The sequence below is a fragment of the Neopsephotus bourkii genome, unplaced genomic scaffold, assembly GCF_033783945.1.
Source record: "Neopsephotus bourkii isolate Nb327-2 ecotype Australia unplaced genomic scaffold, CSIRO-AGI_Nbou_v1 NB_1812, whole genome shotgun sequence".
NCBI classification, from domain to species: domain Eukaryota; kingdom Metazoa; phylum Chordata; class Aves; order Psittaciformes; family Psittacidae; genus Neopsephotus; species Neopsephotus bourkii.
In genome coordinates, this window is record NW_026902285.1 from 17,488 (window position 1) to 43,102 (window position 25,615).

General features: G+C 36.3%; 1 protein-coding gene across 3 annotated transcripts in view; it reads right to left on the reverse strand.

Moving 5' to 3' along the window:
• Positions 1-1,749: 1,749 nt before the first annotated feature.
• TMEM161B (transmembrane protein 161B) overlaps positions 1,750-25,615 on the reverse strand; it is a 41,567-nt gene continuing 17,701 nt past the window's right edge. Inside the window, exons 4-12 of one of the 3 annotated variants that reach the window (XM_061342677.1) lie at positions 21,917-22,014; positions 20,031-20,187; positions 12,020-12,171; positions 11,344-11,404; positions 9,473-9,613; positions 5,922-6,035; positions 4,715-4,889; positions 2,966-3,062; positions 1,750-2,103 (exon numbers count right to left, since the gene is read on the reverse strand). In XM_061342677.1, the coding sequence (XP_061198661.1) occupies positions 1,826-2,103; positions 2,966-3,062; positions 4,715-4,889; positions 5,922-6,035; positions 9,473-9,613; positions 11,344-11,404; positions 12,020-12,171; positions 20,031-20,187; positions 21,917-22,014 (1,273 nt within the window). In that variant the 3' untranslated portion in view covers positions 1,750-1,825. The remainder of the gene's footprint in view (positions 2,104-2,965; positions 3,063-4,714; positions 4,890-5,921; positions 6,036-9,472; positions 9,614-11,343; positions 11,405-12,019; positions 12,172-20,030; positions 20,188-21,916; positions 22,015-25,615) is intronic. The other 2 variants (XM_061342679.1, XM_061342678.1) reach the window with 2 other exon arrangements.

The following is a 25,615-nucleotide window of genomic DNA, read 5'->3' on the forward strand; positions in this document are numbered from 1 at the left end:
ATGAAACCAGTAGACTCATGCAAGGTGTTCTCAGACATCCCCAATGCATGAGATAGGTACTAGCTGGTGTACAAAACTCTTTCTCTAGTATCAGTAAACACAATTTAATAAACTAATAAATAACTTAAAAGGCATTCAACATAGTAAGACTATTATCACCAGCTTAAATTGTTGATTTTCCACATTTCATTGAGTTTGTTTTTCCATATGGTAGGTTTGCTACATATTAAATAGTTAAGCTTTTCCATTTATAAATGCTTGTTGTATGCCAAAGCTGTATGCAAATTCAGGAGAAAAAGAACGATAACATCAAAACAGCTAGTATTAGTTAAAAATACCACTGACCTCTGCAAAGTATATTAACTTTTTTAAAAAGTTACTGCATATAAATCCCCACTCCTCTTTTGCAGTTAACAAAACATCTGAAAAATTGTCATTCTACTTTTTTTTGCAGTTTTTGCAATAGTTTTATACTTGGAATCTATCCCTCCAGTTAAGCAAAGCTTGTAAAGTTAATGCTTTGCTCCTCCTTCCTATAGCTGTTTTATTAAACAGAAAATCTGTTTCTGAAGCCAAGAGATACTGGTTATTACTATGTGACCAAGTTATCACAGATTAGAGTGGCAAAAGATGATGATCTGAGAGAGCAGAAATTTCAAGATTAAGAGTTTAAGTAGATCTTTTCTTCCCAAAGAGCCTAAGTTCTTTAGTATACCTAAGTACCTTTGAAAAGGCACCAAAAACAAATAGCCCTTTCAACTGAACTTTCAAAAAAAAAAAAAAAGAAAATAGATTTTTCATTTTTCACTTTAAAAGGGATCTTGAAATTACTAGGTACAGATACATCCCTCTCCCACAGCCCTGTAAGACACATTCAGTAATTTAAAATAAAGATTCCATATTATATAACTTCATATATATTATATATTTAATATATAATATATGCTTATATGTACACTGCACAGATACATACACTTTCAGTCAGCAGGATTAAACTATTTTGTTTTGAAATGTGTGATTGGTGTCACTCTTCTATTGTTTTGTGAATTCAATCGAATTTATCTATTACCTGAAAAGAAATTTAAAAGATCCAAATGGAATCTGTGGATCAATACTAGCACCGATACATACGGCCATTACTTTAAAATGACTGCAGGGACTGAAATAATATGTTTTTTATAACTCTTCTCTTACCACACAAGCATTCCTGCAAAACATTTAGGCAGCAATACCTGTCAGGCCCATACATCTATTCTTGTTAAATTTTATAGAACTTTCCTTACTGTAATATACAGCATCTCTTTTGTTCTGTTGGATTTTTTCATTTTTCACAGAGAAAAGTGATCAACAGTTATCCAACAGAATTTTTATTTTTTTTTTTAAATCCCCAATTTCCTTCCACTGTATGGCTCAGTTTCAAGATTTAATTGATAGGCAGCCACCACCACTATAACCAGTACCCTTCTGACACAGTTCAGTCACTGACTGTTGATGCTTAGAACACAAAGTTTTGAGGCTGGCTTGCTGTTTATGGAAACCAAGATACCCAGAGGTCATATCTTTTTGTCACCACCTGCCAAACAATAACATTACTGAGTCCCGATACTATAATTCAAATAGTTACCTACCATTTGGGTAACAAAAAATAACAAACCCAGTTGCGATTTTAGACATTATATGAATATTCACCCTGAGAACACAGAGGAAGTGTTTTAAAAAAATTCTGATATGTTTTCTCTTCATTTATAGTTCTTTTCACCTCTTCTTGGGCACCTGGGTTTGTATCTAGCAGTTGACTTCACATATCCTTTCTTGGTTGACCTGTTCAGGCGACAGTCAGGTACTGGTGATAGAAAAGCCCAAAAAGGCTTGTAGAAAAGAGGCAAGCAGCAATCCACCAGGTGAGGAAAGACAGGAGTCCCCGGAACAGGAGAGGAGTGAAAATATTCTTTAGGCTTCCCAAAGCCATTGTTATTTGTACTACAGTTACTTTCATCTTTCCATCAGCAGGTGGAGACTCAGAATAAACTGAATTGGGAAGCAGACTGTTTTCTACTGGAGTGTCAGAATTCAGCTCTGGGTAGATGCCCCAAGAATAATTACCTATTAAAAAGAAACAAGTAATACATTTCTGTAGGTTTAAATTCAAGTTCTGTTATTTCTATCACTTTATAGATCATCTTATATATATATTTTTCACACACACAAAACCAGAAGTTTTTATATCTTGGTAAATACTAACTGTATGTCATCCTGATCATACCAGTGAGCTATTAGGATTCATCTTACCTTTTGACAACCCAACATCCAGATGTGAGGATGTCACATTGTTGCCTTGGGACCCCTGTCAGTGTTGGGTATGATTCATCTTACTACATGTAGATGTCTACTCCAGAATGGGATGAATCAGAGCCTAATACAGCCTATCTCTTTCCATTGACATTTTGTAAAAAGAATGCCATGACTGCATGGTAGGCTGTGAAAGACATCCCCCACAAGAAAGAATTAAAAAAAAAGACCCCGAGAGCGACATCAGCTCTCCCAGCAATGAAATAAACCCCATATCTTACAATTTCCATTCAAATGTGTACTGAAGACTGAAAAGCTGAAAAAAAAAAAAATAAAATCCCTTAACAGCTGCTCATAAGGTTCAACCATCAATGCTTTATACAGCTCAGTTTTAAAATACTTTTTAAGAGACATTTCAACAGAAGAGCATTATTGGCTGTATTGCACAACTTCTCACAAATAAATCAAACAAATTAGCATATAATTGAAAGATGTCAAAAGCAGCAACAGAAAAGGATGGCTTAAATGCCATGCATCAGAATGCTTTATACTGCAGGGAACTACAGTAAATTTCTGTATTGCAGGTACCTGTACATTCTAATTTTCTTCAGTAAGCTGAAAACGCAAGAGCCCTGCATAGAACAGAACATATTTTTATTGATCCAATTTTGCTTACCTAGTGTTTTCAAGAGCAGAGTTGTGTGAAGGAGCATTACCAATGGTGCAACATACTGCAGTGCAATTACACAAAGATAATAGAATACCCGAGCCACCTGGGAAAACAGAGAAGAGTAACTCATGAGTTCAAGCTGATCAGAGCAAACCTTTATGAGCAAGTCTAAAAAAAAACCAAGCAATTTATTAAAGAGGGTATTTATGCATTAAAGCTGTTTTAAAAGTTTTCCAGCACATCTTGGCATGTGACAAATAGTCTTCAAAAGACCTACTGAAGAAACCCCTATAATGAACTCTAGTTTCAAGATATTTACAAATCTGAAAGAGTTGAGAGCAAATAATTAAAAGCATTAGTTCTGTTACAAGGAACAGAATTAATTTTACTTCTGCAAACTATGTATCACCATTCAAAGGGTCCCGTTTCAACACACCAGAATCAAGCTAAACACGTTTATATTTTTTAAGTCGCCAGTGATTTGCAAACTATTTCAAAAATGAAGTTGTAGTTACAGCCCAAAGCCTCGTGAAGCAAATAAAAGTTTGATTAATATTGCAGTCCTTTTTCAAAAGCGAAGTATTTTTAAGATTCCTGTGAGACATCAATATTTTAAAAACAAGATGACTTTTCATTAGTAGTTGATCAATAACAGCATTTAAATGGTCTTTATTTCAGGTATATGTTATGGTTCATTGAACTCCACTCAAATTTATCCCTCCCACTGCTCCCAATCTATACCATCTTTCTCAAAATTGTCACATTACATATTTTATGTAAGCTATTCACTTGAAAGACTAGACCAAATAAAGAATAAAAAGAGTCATAAAATCAATGGCAAGCAAGCAATGATATAAAGCTAACTGGACTTTAGAAAAGAACAGACTACAGAGTGGCAAAAAAGATGAAGGCAGAAATAACATTTATGGAAATCTCTCTAAAACCTCAAAGTGCTTTGTGATGAGCAAGCATTAAAAAAAAAAAAAAAAACAACAAACCTTACATGAGAAGAAAAGGTAGTAAGACACTGATAGAAGAAAAAACACCAGACAAAAAATATTGCAAGGAAATGGATGGAATAAGATAAAAAGAACAAATTTAAAAAGTAGTAATTCCCATAGGATGACAGATAGGAAAGACTTTACTGGCAGTTCCAAAAGAAGATAAAACAGACGTGGCTAATAAAACAAGACAGACAGGACTTCATTTAGTGTCTATGTCCTTCTCAAAGAGAAGTTATGAAGATACTCGATAAACAGATTCAAGACATGCCATATGGAGAAAATACTGGTTTATAGACAGGATGAAAGGTCCCAGAACTAGGGTTATGTACTTACAGCAATGAGCACAATTCTGTCCTAAACCAGGTTCTGCTACATATATTTCCTAACATTTTCCTGAAGCAATCTGCTAGCCACTGCATTTGCAAATAATTATTGCACAGTCCACTTACGACCTTCCGCTACTCAGTTAAGCCAAGGACAAGACTATAAGTAGTAGTGCCAATCTTAAGAGAGGAATCTTTGTTTTGTGGCAACTTGCCAATAACTTAAGACAACTGCATAATGTGTGATACTTCTCTGCACATTTTGGTTTGCAGAATTTCTCTGTGATAGTGCTTTTTTTTATAAGATACAGCCTAGGAAGCTTCATTCAGATTTCAGCTCTGGTGCCACAGAAGACACAAAAATTGGAACAAAGCATCTGTACAGACAGAGTACTCTGAATACATAACCTCAGTGCCACCATACTTACCATTTTCTGCAAATCAACCACACTTATTCTGCCAGCTTCCTTTTTCATCTGATCCACACTTTTCTGGGCTAAATTCAGATAGGCCTGTAAATGATGGCGTATCATACCTAACCGTAAAGCACACAACAGGATTACAATCCACAGCCTGACAGTGTCAAAAGTATCTTCTGACATCCTGTGGATTAAAAAAAAACAAAAAGGTAAAATCTGTTTTCCACTTACTGATACAGTTATTTGTATCAACTGTAAAGGAATCTTGAAGCACATTGTCAAAAATTCTTAATATACAATCTACAGTTATGTTCACATGCAAGTAGGATTCACTTTTGCCCTCCAATTCTCTCTTTACTGCTGCTTCTTAGTAGCCCTGTTACAGCATTAAATCCACATTAGTATCCATTTGTCTGTGAACAAGAGCAGCTCTTACAGGCTTAAATTCTGAGTAATGAAAATATGATGCTAACATACAAGCTCGCTCAGATAATTACAGGGTTTGAGACACACAGTTCTGGATAGCAAATGTGCACTTCAGTTGCCTTAGATACCCTGCTATAGCACAGCCCGCCTTTCAAATAAACTGAGGAACACCTTAGAAGCATCTCATAAGCTTAGCAAGCCATAAGTGTCAGGCAATCGTATCTGTTTGCATACTACTATTCTGAATTATCTAGACTAATAGTGATAATGACTATCACCTATGCTACTGATACTATATTTATTGCAGATACCACTCTTCCTGAAAATTCCTTTCCCTTCTATTTTTTAAATATTTCAGCTATCAATTTCATATGCATTTCATCTACACATGCATCTGAAGACAAATCACTGGGATCCATTCTCATGCTGGTGTATCTTGACTGCCTTCAGTGAAACCACTCTTCCCCTGCATCAACACGTACAATACAAGGTTCCAGAAAGTGACAGTGAGGTGGTATTCCATCCCTAGGGAGAAAACTACTGCTGCCAACAAGATGTCGAAGACAGCATTTTGGGAACCACCACCTTAAAATTCAACATTCTGCAACTAATTCTCATTCTTCCAAAATAATCAGCTCTCCAGATCTCAGCTGCAACCTCCACAAGACCTTTGACAGCAGATACTATTAAATTTTAAGTCTTTCATGTTTCTATGATTTCCACAGGACACTACTCAGACTTACAGTTTTGCTCTCAATACCCCAGAAAAATTTTTTAAAGGGAATCTTACAAAGGGATGCTCTCTTTGCCCAAAGGTGGGTTCATAATGTAGTCCTTAGTGATTGGTTTTACCCACAGTAGAACCATAAATAAAGGTGCCAAGAAGTTTATATGTAGCAATGTTCTGAAAGAAATAAAAAGGGGGGGGGGGGGGGAAAGGGGAAGTTATTAAACACAAACAATTACCATACTGTTGAAAGTGGGGGGTACAGATTGAAAAGGAGAAATCCAAATTTTAAAATAGGTAAGAAGAAGTTAAATAAGATTACTTCCCTGTTCTATAGGTACGAATTACATCTCAACAAATCAGTAATACTACATACTGTGAAATCACACTGGCTGTGGCTTTAAAAAAGTGCTCTTAGCATATCTGAAAACCTGACTTATTCTAAACAATCTAACCAAAAGAGCTGCCTGCATTAAGCCACATGACAGAAAAGACAGTTGCCGAAAAATTCCATGTGATGGCATAACATCAAATTGCACTAGCTAATCGCAGCTTTAGAGAGTTAGCATCTCAGATAATTATGATCAGATATATTAAAAATATACTCTTATAATATTTTTTAATTAAAAAATATACTCAGATTAATTTTCATTATTGACAGAGACCAAAGGAAACAGATTTCAGAGGTCAATTTTCCATTTTATCATAGTAATGAAGTTTTTTTACTTAGTAACCTTGACTAAAGGAAACTTGTACTTACATTCAACTAGATATTCAAACAAAACAAATAAAAAAAAAAAAGCACAGCTATTCCATTTTAGAACCATTGTACAAAACTGCAGTGTCAATGTAAAAGCAGAGTAGTACTCTCTTGCAATCTCTGAGCACAAAACAAACAGCAGAATTTTAAAAAAGGAGGTAGTTTTCCGGATTTTTTTTTTCCAGAATCCTTCTTCATCTCCAAACCCCATATCCCAATCATTTTTCATTACTAGAATCAAACTAAAAGAGTTGAAGACTTCAGTGCTGTAGATCTGGTGGTTTTGCTAGTGCAGTGCTTCCTCACTAACAGAATCAGCTTGTCTCTACTTCCATCTCCAACCAGAGAGCTTCTACACTATAGAAAAAATGAGGTAATCAAAAGTTATTCTGAAGAACACAAGTCCTTTCTGATTTCTAATTTCTAAACTTCCTAAAACCATTGAGATGTTTGCATATTTCAGAAGATGTCATTGCATGCACATTTAAACCATCGATGAAGAAATAAGCACTGCTAGTTACTCAGTGTTGACAGGGAACACAACAGCACCAAAGAACAGTCCAAAGCATTTCACTAACTTGTGAAAGTGTTTTACCTTAGCTTCAACTTATTTAAGACATCTTACCAAGCTAATGGACTGGAATATGCTAAGGGCAGTCTGAGTACAGGGAAAAAAACTGAAAGACTCTGGAAAATGAGGGAATGTGTATGAAAATGGTACAAATTGATTAAGACTCAAAAATATATGCAGCCAAGGATATTTCTAAAGAAAAAAACAAAAAACAAAACAAACAAAAAAAAACAGAAAAAAACAAACAAACAAACAGCTATCAGAACCAAAAAGGACTCCAGACTATTTTTATTCCTTTTACCAAAAAAAAAAAAGAAACAAAAAAAACCCTATACCACTCAATTCCTATATAAAGAACCACATTAATCATTTTGTATATATTAAGTTAGTTCACCATTAACCTTTAGGGTTTTTTTTTGGCAGTGCTCTCCAGAAGTTAAGTCTCTCTTTCGGTAATATAATGGGAAAGGGACCTTGCTTCCTCTGAGGATTTTTCTGGTTGTGGGGGTTTGCCTTTGGTTTGGTTAGGGTTTATTTGGGGGGGGATTATTTTGTTAGTTGGGGTTTTTTCCTGTTTTTTTTCTGGGGATGGTGGGGGGAATTGGTTTGGGGGAGGAGTTTGGGGACTGGTATTTTTCTGGACAGCTTTGTGTGTTTGGGATGGGGATTTTTTTTTTGTGTGTGTTTGTTGGGGTTTTTTCCCCCCTCTAAAAGCAGACCACATATCTGACTGCAGACACAATGTCTTCCTGCATGCAAATTAGAGAGCTTTCCATCAGTGACATGTTGTCTTCATTTACTACTCCCATTTAGTCAGTGACAAGCAATTGCAAATGGTCTGTAATGACATACTCATTGATAAAAATACATCACTAAGGGCAAATACCAATCTCTTCAGGACAGTTAGAATCTATTACTTGCCAATGATTCTCCATTTATAATTGCATTACCTAGTTACATTGATATCTGACCAAGTTTTAATCCATTTAACGTAATTTTTACACTGTTCCAGTTCAATAGTCAGCATATTGGTACACTTTTGAAAATTTGCTTGGTGTTGCATAAAGTTATCTTTAACAACCAGCTCCAAAATCCTCTAAACATTAAGTTAGAGAAGATTCATTTTTCTTAACTCCGTTCTAGTGGATATTAACCCTTTTAATTCTTGATTAATGAACTTCTGTTTCAGTAGATTTATATTTCTGCCTAGCATCTCATGTTCACAGATAGAGGAAGATGTTGGAAAATTAGAGGACACATACATAAAAGGCATAAGAAATTTTAAAATACTGAGAACCCTAAAAACGAAAACCTAGGAAGTTTATTTAGCTTATCTGAAAAGAACAGACTAAGAAGTGACTGGGTCATAGCCTACACATATACAGAAACTTAACAGCAGACACAAGAAGCCAACAACTTTCAGCTGTACCTGGATGCATTCAACTGTAATGAGCGCAAGTATAACACAGAGTACTTGGCTATATATTTACCAAGACTGAAGGACCCATTGTAAACACAGGTTCATTTTTAACATGGGCACTTTTGAGGGAACAAAAAATAATAATAAAAAAAAAAAAAGCAGTTTGAACATAAATAATTTCCGTATCAGAAAATGTAACAGTTCTCTTAGGAAAGTGACCAGGCTAAATAATCACAATGTTCTGTGCTGCATAATCTGTCATTAACATGTATTAAACTTCAAACACAGAGATCTATCAAAGACATTTGAGTTTCTCCCTCAAGCAGGGAGTGCTGAAGAGAAACAGTTAAGTCAGAGAAAACATTTTTACTACCAAACTTAAGTACAGCTGAAAATTAAAATATTCCCTTAAACTCATTGATGTCTTACCCTTATTAAATATCCTGGGTCATTTTTACTTTGTATCTTACCCTGAACATATGAAATGCATGATGGTCACCTGGACATGGGGGTGTAAAAACAAAAATTCCTGTGGTTGCACCTCTGCTTCCTGAAAGTCATCTTAACTTCCGAGAAGATATGATGGGGAAAAGGAAGCAGTAAGCAGAAACATTCATGGTGGAGGTTTTGCAAGAGAAAAGGAAAGCTCCTTCAATTGGGACTCTAATTACAAGGCAAAGAAGGTAACAAGATTGGCAGAGCACAGGTTGAGCAGAAAGAGGCAGGTGGCAGGTCTGCTCAAGATAAGAAAAGCAGGCAGCAATAGAAGTCTTAGTCACTACCTTCTTGTTGGAATAGTTTGCTTTATTTTCAGACATTAAAGATTTAAGACTCAGTCCTATGTGCAAAGACTTTTCTCTTACTGTGTTATTTTTTCTGTTGCTAAATTCAGAGCATCCAGATGCATTTGAGCCAGTCGCAAGCCAGGGAATGTCAAAAAAGCACCAATAAGTGAACACAGAACAGCCAGGAACAATTTGAAGGTTAGTTTAGACACAGGACCCCTAAAAGAAAAGAAAGGAAACAAGCATTTTCTTGGGGAGGAAGTTGAGGGTGGGGTATCAGAAACTATTTTCAACAGTATCTAACAATTAAAAAAGCTATCAGTATTCTATAGTCCTACTCTGGAGTAACAGCATTATTACAAACCAATCAGGAGCTAAAACAAAACAGGTCAAATATTTATTTCCCAGACAAGCAGCAAACCTAAGCTATTTCCTACAAACATTGTTTGTTAGTAGAGAAAAAAAAAGAGTAATTTTAATTGTAATTAATAGCAAATCATATAACAGAAATCTAATCATTGTGTTTTTAAGAGAGGAACAAATGCATTGTGTTTAACTGGTCAAAGCCAAAATGGATATTTAAGTTATGCTACTTACATTCTACCTTTACCCATCAAAAAGCTCCATTAAACACTCATTACTGCAGTTTCTCACAGATTTATTTAAAATATACATGTGGACAATTAACTCTTCCAAATGCTTCATGTGGTTTGCTTTCATGAATTATTGAGTATATGAGAAGAATTCAGGAAAAGAAATATCCAGGACCAACTGAATTATGATTTAACACTGGATTACACAAAAAGAAAACCAACATAAAGCAAAAAAACCCAAAACCATAACCAACACCAAGAAACAAAAACAACCAAAAAAAACCCCAAAACACCAAAGCCAAAACCAAACGACATGTAACTAACACAGATTAAAGAGAAACAAAAATAAATCTAGTAAACCACATGAGTTTCAGATTCTTTCTTAATCTTTGTCATATACATTACCAAGAGACACTATCATAAATTCAACTGCTGCTGTAAACAGTCAAAGCATTGCAAAAGTTAAAAAATAAACAAACACTTAACAGGAAAAGTAATACAGAAGTTAGCAATCTTGCAATAGCATAGGAAAATCAAGGTGAAGAAAACCCATAGGATTCAGGTAAGGGTTTCCCATGAGTTTATTCATAAATGACATACTAGCTTAAGGAAACTTCCATTCCTCAAAAATACATTCCATAGCTTCTGCACTATACTTGACAACTTCCATGCAAAACATCCAAAGTGCACTTCCACAGTGATGACACACCCCATGAATGCTTTTAGAGGAAGTGTGTAAGGAAAGAATTGTAAGCAAAATCCATTTTGCTATATACAAAGGCTGTCTATGATAGCAACTGTATATTTATGCAAAATTACAACCTACGGAATGTTTCTTCAGCAGTCTGTTCAAAACTTGGACGTCCTGTAGCAAGCAGATATTTTTGCATAATAGTAAAATGCTATGACAACCTGAAAACAGGATTGAACACCAAAATTTACTCTCAATGTCAACTTTGTAATGAACTCCATCTATAGCTTTGGCACCCTCACCCTCCTGCAGGTGACTGGCATGGCAAAAAAGTAACCCATCACCTGCTTTAAGCAATACTTACAAAGCTCAGGGGAATTACCTTGAAAAGTATTTTTATAATTTTGAACTATGTTTTATGAACTACAACCAAAATGCCAGGGTAGAAACTATCTCCAAATTAAAAACAGAAAACACAACTGCAACTTAATTAACTTGTGAGTATCGATGAATTATTTTCATTAACTCAACTCTTCACATTACTATAGAAATTTTAAGTATGTACAAAGAGGAAAATACGCACGACAAATGCTTGCTAAGAAAGTCCAAGTGCTTCACTTATAAATGCACACATAAACCAGACAAATATATTTCCAGAAACTTACTGGGATTCCAGGCCCTGCTTTTCAAGAAACTGCATAGCACTTTCGGAGAAATTTGAGAATCCTGAAGAGACACATATATCTACTTTATTAGTGTACAAACGAAGAATCGCTTCTTGAAATAAAACACTATCTAAAAGTTATTATTTCAAACAAATTTCCCTTCTTTCTAGCATAGCTCTTTCATATGCCATATATTATAGCCACATATCATAGCCACATATTGCATTACAGCTAATTAGTATGCCACAATGCAATAAAGTTTGATTTTTAACATCTCTGGTATTTGTAAGCTTCAGGAACACGGATAAAATTAACATTGTTTTTTACAAATATAAGTGTTTGGTTTGTTCTTTTTTTTTTTTCCCAGTAAAGGAGCTTCACTTTACTATAAGAAGGCAAACCAGGTTAAATGTAAAACTGGAATGCAAATATAATTAATAAAACAAACAACCTAGGCAACTACTTCACTATTTAAAACAAGTGGGGAAAATACACAGGATGTCCTCCAGAATCTGCATTCTGAAGCAGAATTTCTTCGAAACAGAACTTCTTAGGAGTGCATGAGAGAGAGTTCTTTTCAAAGCAAATATTCTCAAAAACACCTAAAAGTCTGGAAAGAATTTTTTCAGGTCATGCAATCACTAGAGGTGTTGTGAACATTTAAAAAAGGAGTTACCTGATTCCAGTCCAAACTCTAGATAGTTTTCTGTCACAATGAGAATGGCCATTGCTTTCACAAAGAAAAAGAAACCAAAGGTGACACAGACTGATCTTTCACCTCCATCCTCTACTTTGAAATAATGGGTAGTCAATGAAAACAGTACCTTGCTTCACAAGAAAAAGGTCAAGGAAAATTAAGTTTGTATAAATTTAAGAAATATAAAGATGTATTTTGTTAGTAGAGAAAAAAAAGAGTAATTTTAATTGTAATTAATAGCAAATCATATAACAGAAATCTAATCATTGTGTTTTTAAGAGAGGAACAAATGCATCGTGTTTAACTGGTCAAAGCCGAAATGGATATTTAAGTTATGCTACTTACATTCTACCTTTACCCATCAAAAAGCTCCATTAAACACTCATTACTGAAGTTTCTCACAGATTTATTTAAAATATACATGTGGGGTTCTAGGTCTAGCTGTTCTATGATACACAATTATTTTGCCTTTTTTTTTTTTAACTAATGTGCTCAGTCAATTTCAGCTTAATATTACAGAATACTGTAAAGCAAAATAATCAAATAATGGGTAGCCAGGAACACATTACTCTGGAGTACGGCTTTGATTTTGGCTGGTTTATTTATAGTCAACTGCAGCAATATTTACTATTAACCCAAAAGAATTAAACCACAGTTCAAACAAACAATTACATAAATGTAAGTTAGATCAAACAAAAAATAGGATAACCATATCTTCAATGCAAATTATTGACACAAATGAAAAATATTCCATCAAACTAGCACAACTCAGGATTTAATACATCAATTTCAAAATGAAAAATATTACTTCTGAATGCAACAATTGTGATAGAGGGGAAGTGAATAAACATTTTTAACCACAGAGGTGCTACACGTGTTCTTCCTGAATGCAAGGTACAACAGCCATACAAACAGCAAGAACCCAGTGTTCTAACAAGCACTTTTATCCATAATGGGATAAAACTATTTCTGCACACAGGGAGTGTAGATCTGCCTTACAAAAAACAGTGATGATTGTTGCTTAGATTATTACATTTCTGTTTACTAAACAGAAAACACATGAAAGATGAAAGTTACGATTTCCCTACTTTCACAAGCATGTCTTTGAAATTTTTACCTATCAAAGGTAGTAAAACAAGTGCATTGTTTAGTAGTATGTAGGAAAGAAAAAGCTATCCCATGCTCATCTTGTGGAAAAAAACCTAAACAAAAGATTAAACCCTTTATAGTCTGGTATGATATATTAAGTCCTTTCATGTAACTCTAGTGCCACAAATACAAACATCTAAGACATCACCTGCTCTGTTATAAAGCTGCTTTTAAAATGTTTATTGAGTATACTCCTTTTTAATACATTTGTAAACATAGAAGTTATCTCCAAAGTTAAACAGAAGATTAGGATGAGCTTCGCTTATTACTACAGCCCATTACAATTGTGGGCTTTATTTTTTTAATGGCATGCAATTTCCAGTCCATTTCCAGTAGCTGGAGATCACTCCAGGCATGACCTGCTTTGAAAAAATGAAAAGAAAAAGGAAAAAAATGGTTTTAAGTATAAATTATACCCTTTTATCAACTATGCAGTAACATTAATTCATATTTGCATTTTTAATGCTCGAAGTGTTTTAAGATGTAGACTGCATGAAAAGACGTTTTAGAGTATCTATTCAGTAATACATATGAACAGTCATCAGTTAATCTCTCAAGAAACTATATGATTATGCAACATTGCCCTTCATTAGCCAGCACATATTTAACATACACACTGCTGTATTTGATGCATATGCAAAGAAGTACTCGCACACACAAAAGTGGCCTAGGGACAGCATCTAATAACTCTGAATTAACAGTAATCAAATTAAGCTCCCTTCATAAATCACAGAAAGAAGACACAGCTTATCCAGAACACAGGTACATAATAGGTCATACAGACCATGTTCTAGAAAGCTCTGTTTCTCTAATGCATTCTTAAAGCCAGGCATCTTTTAACACCTAGGGATATCAACCACAAATTGAACATATATTGATTCAAAATCCTTAAGTTATACAAAGGACTTCATAATACTTTGTGATCAATAGTCCTATATTTATAAATTTATAACCCCCCGTATTTATAGATTTATAACCCCCTAGACACTTTACTTTCAACTACGGCCTGTGCCTAAAGGATGTGGAAAATGCCATTAGAAGAAGAAAGCATACTGACAGTAAATTCCAATTACAGTACAGATTCAGTACCCAATATATCAATGAATGATTATGCAAACTACATGTGACTGAAACTCTGTTAGTCAAGGTAAGCACCACTCAGCAACAACTAAAACATCAGCGTGTTACCAGTGTTATTCTCAGACTAAAGCCACACAGCACTGTACCAGCTATCAGGAAGCTACTATCCCAGCCAAAACCAGAAGAGCCACTAATAACAGCACTTTGGGACCAGCACCAGATTAATTTCTGGATTTTTTCTGAATATCTACACTATAAGCATGAAAAAATGCTAATAGTCGGCTACTGCACTGAATCAAAACATCAATTTCTAGAAGACGGAACTGAAAAAAATTCCAATCTTCCAACTTCGCTAAGCTTTTGTTGGTCATTCTGTCAGCCAAATCCTTAGCACAGTCCTTAATACAATCCTTAGTACATGAAACAGAAGAAACATCTGTCATCAAAACACAAAACTGACTGCTTTCAATTGAAAATCTGGAGTCAAGAAAATTTTTCTCACACATTATGATTAATAAATTCTGTTCCTGACATACTGAATTAGTAAACAGTTGTGCACATTTTAAAATATTCTCAACATTCCAGAGGCCTGATGTTACAACACATGAAACAAGCCAGTTCTCTTTTGACATCTCTTTTCACCTGCCTAGGTTCCCATGATCACAAGGATTGTTATAAATACCTCTGCATTTCACCCTTTGCACCATCCTCCTTCATCCAAAAAGCCATAATGCTTGGAATAATACTAATGTATTTATGGAAATGTTAACTCTAATATAAAGTTTAAACTGTGCTTCCTGGTACAGCAGCCTTCTGCATTGCCACTAACCCCTCGGACTGCACAGGATCACACTACTTCATCCTATCAGTCCAGGAACCATACAGGTAATTACATAAATTCAATACTAGGAAGCATTGACTTCACAAGGATTTCTACAAAATCACCTACTTTGTGCAGAAGCCTTCAATAAAAACAATGTCCATTTAATGCCACAGGAAAAAATAAGTAAATAAAAGTTGTACAAAGTCACAGAAAACTAGTTCTGACCATTTGTTCCCTTTGTATGATTAACAACGCTTAAACTACCTAGTACTAGGTTACACTACACTTGTACACAAGTTTCTTATTTTCCAGAATTTATTTCTACCCATCAGGCCATTATTCTCCAGACTTTCCCAAATCTGCATATTCTTTTAGAAGCGCCTCATGAATCTTAAATTTTAGCTTCTCTGAAATTTCTCCCACCCCAACAAACTGACAGAATTCCTTAAGAACCTTCTGAAGTATACTGCCTGTTACCAAAACCTCAAAACAATATTGGTCCCTTAGACAACACATGCCTAGATATAAAAATGCTGAAGCATGCAACTGACTGTTCAAGGCTTCTACATAAAATTTAGATTTTAGCTCATGACCTTTCACTTTTAATAACTATTCTATTGAATCTTATTTCCCTTCCAGTCATGTAGCAAGGCTAGCAAGAAAATACTGCTAATGCGCTTCTAACATGCAGGGAATACTAGGTATGTTTCAACCTTCTCCAGGTCCAAATGTGCAATGAATTCTCAAGTGCTTCAGCCAGAAGAGAGTAAAAACGAAAATGCTGGTTTAGGCTCAATTTACGTAAAAATATCAGGTGAGAAAGAAATAATAAAAAAATACTCTAATAACTACTTGCATGTTCACACTACTGAGGCAGAAAGCTTGCACTGCCAGGTACCTTCACCTTTTTTACTTTCCACATTTGGTTTTGCCTTGAATTGATGACCAAATGAAAGCAGTAATTAGGACTGTATTCAAACACCACTCTAAGAAAGAATTACTGCAGTGGATTTTTCTACAATATATAATTCACAAGTCTGTTTCCCCTAGAGCTGCAATCATTGCAAAACTATTTAAATTGGCTATAACCGAGATTTGGCTGCCACCAATAAGTTTAAGAGTGCATTGTGGCTTTAGTATTTGAATTTTGTTTTTCCATTAGCACTATTAACCTCCCCCTCATCCTCAAAATGGGAGTCAAAAGTGTTGGCTTTCGTTTCTGATTTCTTAAGCAATAGCTGCCTCTTTCCCCCTGCCAACATCAAATCAGAATTCACTTCACCCAAACAAATAAAACAAAGGCTGTAATACTGCTGTAATATCATTATAAGGTGCTTCAGAGCCAGACACTGACTTTCCTGTCACTACATTTATAAAAAACACCTTCTGAACTGTGGAATTCTCCACTGACAAGTCAAAGGAGAAATACCTCATCTGGAAGCAAGCTACAGACAGTCTTTACTTTCTCGTAATGTGACTCAACTCCCTCTTCCACCAAGCTCTTATTCATTACGTAGAAAGTTCCGAGTATCATTTTTACTTCAGGCTTGTCCTGGGTTCAGCTATAGCAATCATTTTTCTCCTTAGCTGGTGCAGTGCTGTGTTTTTGACTTTCAGCCTTGGAACAACGCTGATAACTGGACTGTACTTACCTCAACCAACAGGAGTTTCATTCTTCCAATTCTCCACCCCATCCCTCCGGGAGCTGGCGGAAGAACAAAGGAGGGGGGAGTGCATGAGCGGCTGCATGGTTCTGAGTTACTGGCTGGACTTCAACTACAACAAGGCTACTTAAAGAAATAATTCCTATCCTTACCATAAAGGCAGCACAGACTTTAATAATTATTAAGTACAGAAAAGCAGTAAGCATATCCAGAATGGTTAGCCAAATATAACCGAGCATTAGAGTTCAACGGGTTTATATTACACCCCCGGCTATTGCTAACAGCAACAAAACCCAACCCAAAATCCCCACACACAACACAGTAAGAACTCCTACTGAAGAACAGGCATTTAAACAGACAAATAAATTTTGAATATTCAAGTACTGTATCAACCCTAACTTAGCACTTTATCTGGTTGTCAGTTGTTGAAGGTGCAGAGGAGTTGCAGAAATTTATTTTCTAACTCTTTATTTTCCATAACCTGCACTGTTGCAGACCCTTATGCAATTCCACTGTTCTGAAGACCTAACAGGTCTTCAAAATCACAGAATCACAGAATCCCAAGGGTTGGAAGGGACCTCAAAAGATCATCTAGTCCAACGCCCCTGCAAGAGCAGGGTAACCTAGAGTACGTCACACTGGAACTTGTCCAGCCAGGCCTTGAATATCTCCAATGTAGGAGAGTCCACAACCTCCCTGGGCAACCTGTTCCAGTGCTCTGTCATTCCCACAGTAAAAAAGTTTTTCCTTATGTTCACATGGAACCTCCTGTGCTCCAGTTTACACCCCTTGCCCCTTGTCCTATCGCTGGACATCACTGAAAAAAACCTAGCTCCATCATCCTGACACTCACCCTTTACATATTTGTAAAGTCTCCTCCAAGCTAAAGAGACCCAGCTCCCTCAGCCTCTCCTCATAAGGGAGATGTTCCACTCCCTTAATCATCTTTGTGGCTCTGCACTGGACTCTTTCAAGCAATTCCCTGTCCTTCTTGAACTGAGGGGCCCAGAACTGGACACAATATTCCAGATGCGGCCTAACCAAGGCAGAATAGAGGGGGAGGAGAACTTCTCTTGACCTACTAACCACACCCTTTCTAATACACCCTAGGATGCCATTGGCCTTCTTGGCCACAAAGGCGCATTGCTGGCTCATGGTCATCCTCCTATCCACCAGGACCCCCAGGTCCCATTCCCCTTTGCTATTTTCCAGCAGGTCAACCCCCAACCTATACTGGTACATGGGATTGTTCTTCCCCAGATGCAAGACTCTACATTTGCCCTTGTTGAATTTCATCAAGTTTCTCCCCACCCAACTCTCCAGCCTGTCCAGGTCTCGCTGAATGGCAGTACAGCCTTCTGGTGGGTCAGCCACTCCTCCCAGTTTAGTATCATCAGCAAATGTGCTGAGGGTACACTCAGTTCCCTCATCCAGGTCGTTGATGAAAATATTAAACAGCACTGGTCCCAGCAACGACCCATGAGGGACTCCACTAGTCACAGACCTCCAGCTAGATCCTGCCCCACTGACCACAACTCTCTGCCTTCTTCCTTTCAACCAGCTCTTGATCCACCTCACTACCTGATCATCAAGCCCACACTTCTTTCGCTTATCTATGAGGATGCTGTGGGAGACAGTTTCAAATGCCTTACTGAAATCAAGAAAAACCACATCTACCGCTCTACCATCATCCATCCACCTAGTTATTTCCTCATAGAAGGCTATAAGGTTGGTCAAACATGACTTGCCCCTCATAAAACCATGTTGGCTGCTCTTAATGACTCCTTCATCCTTGATACATGTAGAGATGGTGTCAAGAATAAGTTGTTCCATCACCTTTCCAGGGATGGAGGTAAGGCTGACCAGCCTATAATTATCCGGGTCCTCCTTCTTGCCCTTCTCATAGACTGGCATGACACTTGCCATCCTTCAATCCCCAGGCACCTCTCCTGTTTCTCACGACTTACCAAAGATGATGGAGAGTGGCCGAGCATTGACCTCTGCCAGCTCCCTCAGCACCCGCGGGTGTATTCCATCCGGACCCATCGATTTATAGATGTCCAGACTGCTTAACTGATCCCTAACCCAATCCTCATCTACCAAAGGAAACTCCTCCTTTGTCCTGACTCCTTCTGGGGCTACAGGAATTTTGGGTCCCCGGGGAGAGTCTGCAGGAGTAAAGACAGAGGCAAAGAAGGCATTCAGCACCTCTGCCTTCTTTAAATCCTCTGTCTCCAGGGCACCCACCTCATTCAACAGTGGGCCTATATTGCCTCTTGTGTTAGTTTTATCCGCTATGTATTTGAAAAAGCCCTTTCTATTGTCCTTAACCTGACTTGCAATATTAATTTCCAAGGAAGCCTTAGCTGTCCTAATTGCCTCCCTACATTCTCTAACAACTGTCCTATATTCCTCCCAAGTGGTCAGCCCCTCCTTTCATAACCCATAGATTCTCTTTTTCCACGAGTTTGCTCAGCAATTCCTTGTTTAACCATGCTGGTCTCCTAGCTCCCTTACTTGATGTCCTACCCACTGGGACACTTCCTCCCTAAAGCATAGATCTGGATTGGTACATGGAAAGGAGTTAATTACTGTGCAAGCACTCATGTCTGATGTTGCCTTTTCCAGTAAAAACAAACATAACAGTTTCTTACTTTTATGGTCCAATATTGGCTGCTTTTTTCCCCTCAGTTATAGAGGGGAATTCAGCTTTTCACAGATCTTCCAAAACGTACTGCCTCTGCTCCCACAGCTGTCTACACGTTTTCTTTTTTGTAAACTTTGTCAGAGTGTCTTGAATATCCTTTGAAATTATGAATTCATGCACATCCCTTTGCATAAATTAGTATATAAATCACTACACTAACTTGTTCAGGAAGTATCAGATTAAACAGACTGCAAAATTAAAGTATGCAATAAATTGCAATAAATTGCATACTTCTCCAAAAGCGGTAAATACTCTCTGTACAGAAATCTATTTCTGAATGCCAAATTGGGCAAAATAAAACTAGTTTAGAACCACTCCATACTACAGGTAAGCACTACATGTAAGTTCACATATCTCATTTTCCATAAATGGTTTGGTATTAATGCTAACAAGCTCTTGATTCCAGCATATACATTACCCAATCGGCATTAGCTTACGCACTCCTTTTTCCAAATGCCGTGTATATGTGTATCCTGCCAATAAACAATACAAACTTTTATATGAATTGTAGGATGATATGGACTATTTGGATTAGATAGAGTCATTTAAGAACACAGAAAAGGATACACTGCAAAAGCCAGGACAAGCAGACACCACACTATGCTGATATTCATTTCTTGTGACGGCTTCACAATGCTGTAATAGACTTCTGTCACCACATACACAACTGTAGCTGCAACAGTGAAATCCACCAACCACTGATATTCCGGAAAATAATGCAAGGCTGAAAAATACAAGTTTGCAAGCATTATTATTTGTGCACTTATTTTATGGCAGTTACTGACATATAGAATGGACTGACAATTACAAAACACTTTCAACTGACTGAGGTCTAGGCAGACTATCCAAGTCCAACAACCACAAAAAAGCCGCATTTTTTGCACTCAACAGTGAACTTCACTGTTCACTTCTGGCACTTGATATTTGATTAGTGCTCAGATTTATAAGGCTACAAGATTTTACTTTTTTATTATCTTGGCTTTTACACATTAACATCCTAAACTCAAAAAGCATACTTTATTTAGATGACAACATCATAAAGAAAATGATTCTCCAGCTGAGACTACCTGCAATTCTAGACAAGAGTTTTTTTACTCTCTGTTAAAAAAACAAAAAGCTCACTGGCAATCCTTTAAAATACTATATATATTTGCTTCCTCTTTTTGCTTAAAAAAAAAAAAAAAAATCTAAGATACTAATGGCTCGTTCTTCCAGATATTGTTACTATCTCCTGTACAGCAATACCGGAGAAATTACTGTGTAAATTCCACTGTAAAAATTCTGGGGATAATACTGCAGTTGCATGCAGGCTGGGTGATTTACAAAGAGAGAGCTCCCACAGGTGCTGGAAAACTGCAAAGAACAATTTGTGACCTGTCCCTCCCAAAGACTTCTTCCTACATCTACATGGTTAAAAAGTCATGAAACATATTGAGCACTTGTCTGTTGACAACAAGCTACCTGATTTCAAACATATGAAATTGGCCAAACTCAGGTATTTCCAAGTCCTATACTTATTCCGAATTGTCTACCTGGTTAGAGTCAACACAAGTCTGTATACCTTACACTGTATCAGTATCCATAACTATTCTGGGAGAAAGTTAAACACTGTAATTTCAAGAAAATAACAAACTGAAACCCGTGAATGCATTAGTTATTTATGTGCCAGCTTTAAAAAACTCTACATTTCTGTTAAAGGTATTTTCTACACTCTTTCCAATAATTTAAGCTGAGAAATGTTTTGCATCGACTACACTTCTTTCTGTATTTATGCATAGGACAAATGCGTATAAAAAGCGTAGACTGGAAGAAAATGCATCACACATACATATCCGTATACGTGTTTTCTGTAACAGAATGGTTATGATTAAGAAAATTAAAATTACCATATAAAAAATAGCAAATTCCAAAACACTTAATGCTACTTATTTCTATAAGATTAGATTTTTAAGCATTTTAGCTCAATGCTTACGATGTGTCACTTATGATCTCTAAGCATTTTACCTCAGTGCTTCAGATGTGCGGCTGAAGGGCCTAGGTTTCAATACTATAGCACATTCCCTGTTTTAGATTAGCAGAAAATACATGTTTCAACATCTGCTGATTCTCATTATCTTGCAAAAAGCTATGACCTCTGTTTCAAACAGACCATGGTGTTGTCTCATATTGCTCTGGCTACCTGATGCAAGAGATGTGCTTTATGCTGGATTTCACCTCCTCATCCTTTTTAGCATGAGATAGCATAAAACTGCTATTAAGATGTCACCCATGGAACAAAGGAGATTTAGCCCAAATTCTTGCCTTCTCATTAAACTTTATTATCAGTTGTACATTTATTCATTCATTGTCTATAACAAAAGATATTCCAACATTCATCATAAATAAACACTTGATAGAAAGAATCAGGATATATTTGAAATAATGTACTACTGTCTGCAACCACTTATTCTTACCAATAGTGTCCCTTTCAGTCACAGATTTTGTTTCCAGATGAAGATCGATGTCTTTTGGAATGGTTAGGGGTTTGCTTTCAATATGACCATTATATTTTCTGAAAAAATAAATAAATTAATAGATAACACATACATGGATATGACAAACTTTCAATATGTAAAGACATTCCAAATTTAAGGAAAGTGCAGATCACTTTTTTGATAAATGCAAACATCTTTATCTATCTAGCTAAAAGCACTAATTCAAGTTCAAGTCTTGAGAAACAAACAGGTATGTCAAAGTCTCCTAGCTTTACCCTGCAAGGCTCTGACAGACTGCTCTGGTGTGGGTCTAAATGGCTTCTATATGCTGCATCCTGAGCATGTATCAGGACAAGATCCAGTATTAATTTCAGCTCACTGATTTTTCTCTGTTCAAGGAGCTACAGGGTGTTGTAGTAAGTTCTCACAGTCTCAAAAAACCTGTGACACAAGCACAGCTACAGAGCATAATATATGTATCCTGCCATACAGACAGCCCAAAGGAAAACCAAAGCTAAGCTGAAACTTTTTAATTGAGGTTTAGACCAGGATGCTGAAAGACAGGAGTGTTAAAGTCTCTGGATTGAAAACAAGTGGAAAAGACAGACAGATTTGGCAATGTTAATTTATTGAACGCTCACTGGAAATAACAATAAACAGTAATCTACCTCAGAAGACAGCTGATAAGGAAAAAATAAAACCCAGATTTCCCAAAAAACATCAGCCCTTTTTGTCACAAGAGGGTGCTTAGCAAGTACATTATACAAACTGACCAATAGATGCTCCAGAGATCCATCCTACTTGCCATCAAGCGAAGACAATTTTAAGATAGCTTTCTAATCAAAAAGGATGCATGTAGAATCAAAGTTGTTGCAATTCACACCCTGCTTATAAAAATAAATTGATATATATACATGTTTATTACAGTGCTACTACAATCATATAGCAATCCAATACATCTTGAAAAGAAATAAAGAATCACGCTCTCTTCAGGGAAACAGACAATGCTAAGTACATCATGATACCACACCAGGGTTTAAAGCTGTGTTCCAGGTTTTAGCCATTTCTGCAGGGCACGACACAGATACACTGGGGCTTGATAAACAGTGACACACAGATTCACTTGCTCCTGTCATACAGGTGGCTACTTGCTTATTCAAACAGAAGGAATAGGCAACCAAAAGTTGCTCCTCACACTGGTAAACCCTTTCTGGCTTCCAGCAGTAAGCAATTTGAGGATAACCTGAGCCAGGGACTGCATCTTCTGAAACCTGAAACTGACATTCAAAACTGACGTGAATTTCCCTAATCTCATTCTGAACCAGTAGGAGATTTGTTGAGCTCCGTAGCGTCTTGTGGCACCAAGGTCCACAATGAGTGTCCAAAATAAGAGAAGTCCTTAAATGTACTATACTAACATTACTCAGTGCCTCCTTGAACAATATGCTTACAATTCCCTATCCACCCTCTGAGCACACGGAATACATACCTGTTGCAAATCCCTTCCTCAGACTAGTAAAGTATACACTTCTTCCATGTGTGGAAGCCTTTATTCTAGCCACCATCACTCCTCTTTTCCAGCCCTACTCAATCATCTTTGAAATACTGGTATGTATAAACAAAAGTATGTCTTAGATGTAAAATGACTGTGTTTTCCAAACTGCTGGTTAGAACTAACACATTCTTAAGGAATCATTTTTCATAGCAGAAATACATGAAAGACCATAAAAGATTACATATTTGGAAAAAAAGAAGAGCATTTTCATCTGGAGATCTGAAACAATACCAACATCAGAATCTCCAATTTCCTGAAAATAAGACACATTACTAGACTTTAAACTGAAGAAAACAGGATGCTCTTAAAAGAGCCAGAACAAGAACAAGTTACACAAAATTGGGTTGAAAGATTACCATTACTAACTAGGGTAAAACTTACCTCATCACTATTAAAAATAAAATATCATTAAAGGAGATCAGAAAATGTTTTCTTAAGAGTAATTAAAAAAAAAAAAAAAAACAAAACTTAAAACCCTTAAAGGAGAGGTGGATTTTTCACGGAAAGATGAGTTATTGGGACATAAGCATTAAAGGAAATTCAATCAATCAATTATTAATTTATTTATACGGAATGAATTCCTCTCAACTAATGTGCAAGATGAAGATACAAACAGAAAGCATCTTTTCCAGGTTTTATTAATTCTGAGTATTTTCGAAAGCACAAGAGTTTTAATGGACAAACTAAAAACTGAGGATAGGAGTATTCAACAATTCAGGTGCTGAAGCCTGAACAAGAAGTCCCGAACTCTACCCTGGAAGTATATCTACAAGCTTTGGTGGGCTTCCCTGCCCCAAGTTGTACTCTTGAGGCTTTCCTACTGCATGTACCATCATCTTGAGTGAGATGAGCATTTTGATAACAGAAGCCATTTCAGCTTAACAGAATTTGGTGTTCCTATGCTTTAATTATCCCAGGGGACCAATAATCCAAGAGACACAGAACACACCCAGGACCATATACAGCTTTAATTCAAAGCAACTCATAGTAGCTAAGGACCTTTATATTGGTCTAACAATTTAATACAACATAAACAATTCAGAAATAGAAAAACTGCCTAATATTCACATGCTCTTATAACCTACAGGACAATATACTGAAGTGTAATATGCATTGAATAAACTGGACTACAAGTTTGTATTAAAGCTGTTTATAAGGCTAATTCTCAAGCAAGATCCTTGGATCTGCTTTCATAATTTCCCTTTTAATTAGTTCATATTGGAAAAGTATTTAAGTAAGACACAGGAGAAAGTACTACATTTTGCATTTTATCTTGAAAGGACATGGGGAAAAAAAACAAAAACCAGAGAGATGCCTCCTTATTTCTCCTACACTGTTTCACACCTCCTTGGCTCAAAGGAGTGCTGCATTCCATTTTGTGCAACCTAAAACAGTACATCCAAACAAACTCAATATCCAATTGGATATTGAATATATCCAACAGTTTATCCAAACCAACTCAACAGGAGCAATTCTTGCTTTAAACTATGGTTCTCCAACAACAGCCACTTTAGAGCACACAGAGGTATACTTACTAAAAAGTAAGTGCTTCATTCATTCTGTTCTTAGCACAGCAAAGAAAGCATCACTTAAGCCTCCACATTACTCTCTTGGTTTCTTTGAATTTTTCTACTCCCCTGCAATTAAAACTTATCCTAACTGTGCTCTCTTGGTTACATATTAATATAGTGAGATGATTATATCTACCTTAAAATAATGAAATCACATCAACAAAATTTGCCTGGGCAAACATGAAAACAGCACTGCATTTAAAACATTAAATGCGTAAATTTAGTAACTGAAAAAGTACTTAATGCATACATAGGTGACTTGTAATACAGGTTCCTACTAAATTTCAAAGTAAATTTCTCAAAGCTTACAAAATTTAAACTTGTATATCAGTACATATTAACATGCCACACTTCCACTCAGCTGAGAGCATGTAATTGCTCTGGTGAAAGTGAGAACACACATCTTTTGGAGAGCAAAAGACTGGCTAGGCTGAGGAAAGGCAATAAGAGCAACGTACAATTATTATTTGGAATGCGCTTGTGTTTTTCTGGTGAAGGCTTCTATGGGTGCACTTTAAGTTACAGTTTTATAAGTTATTTTACATATGAATG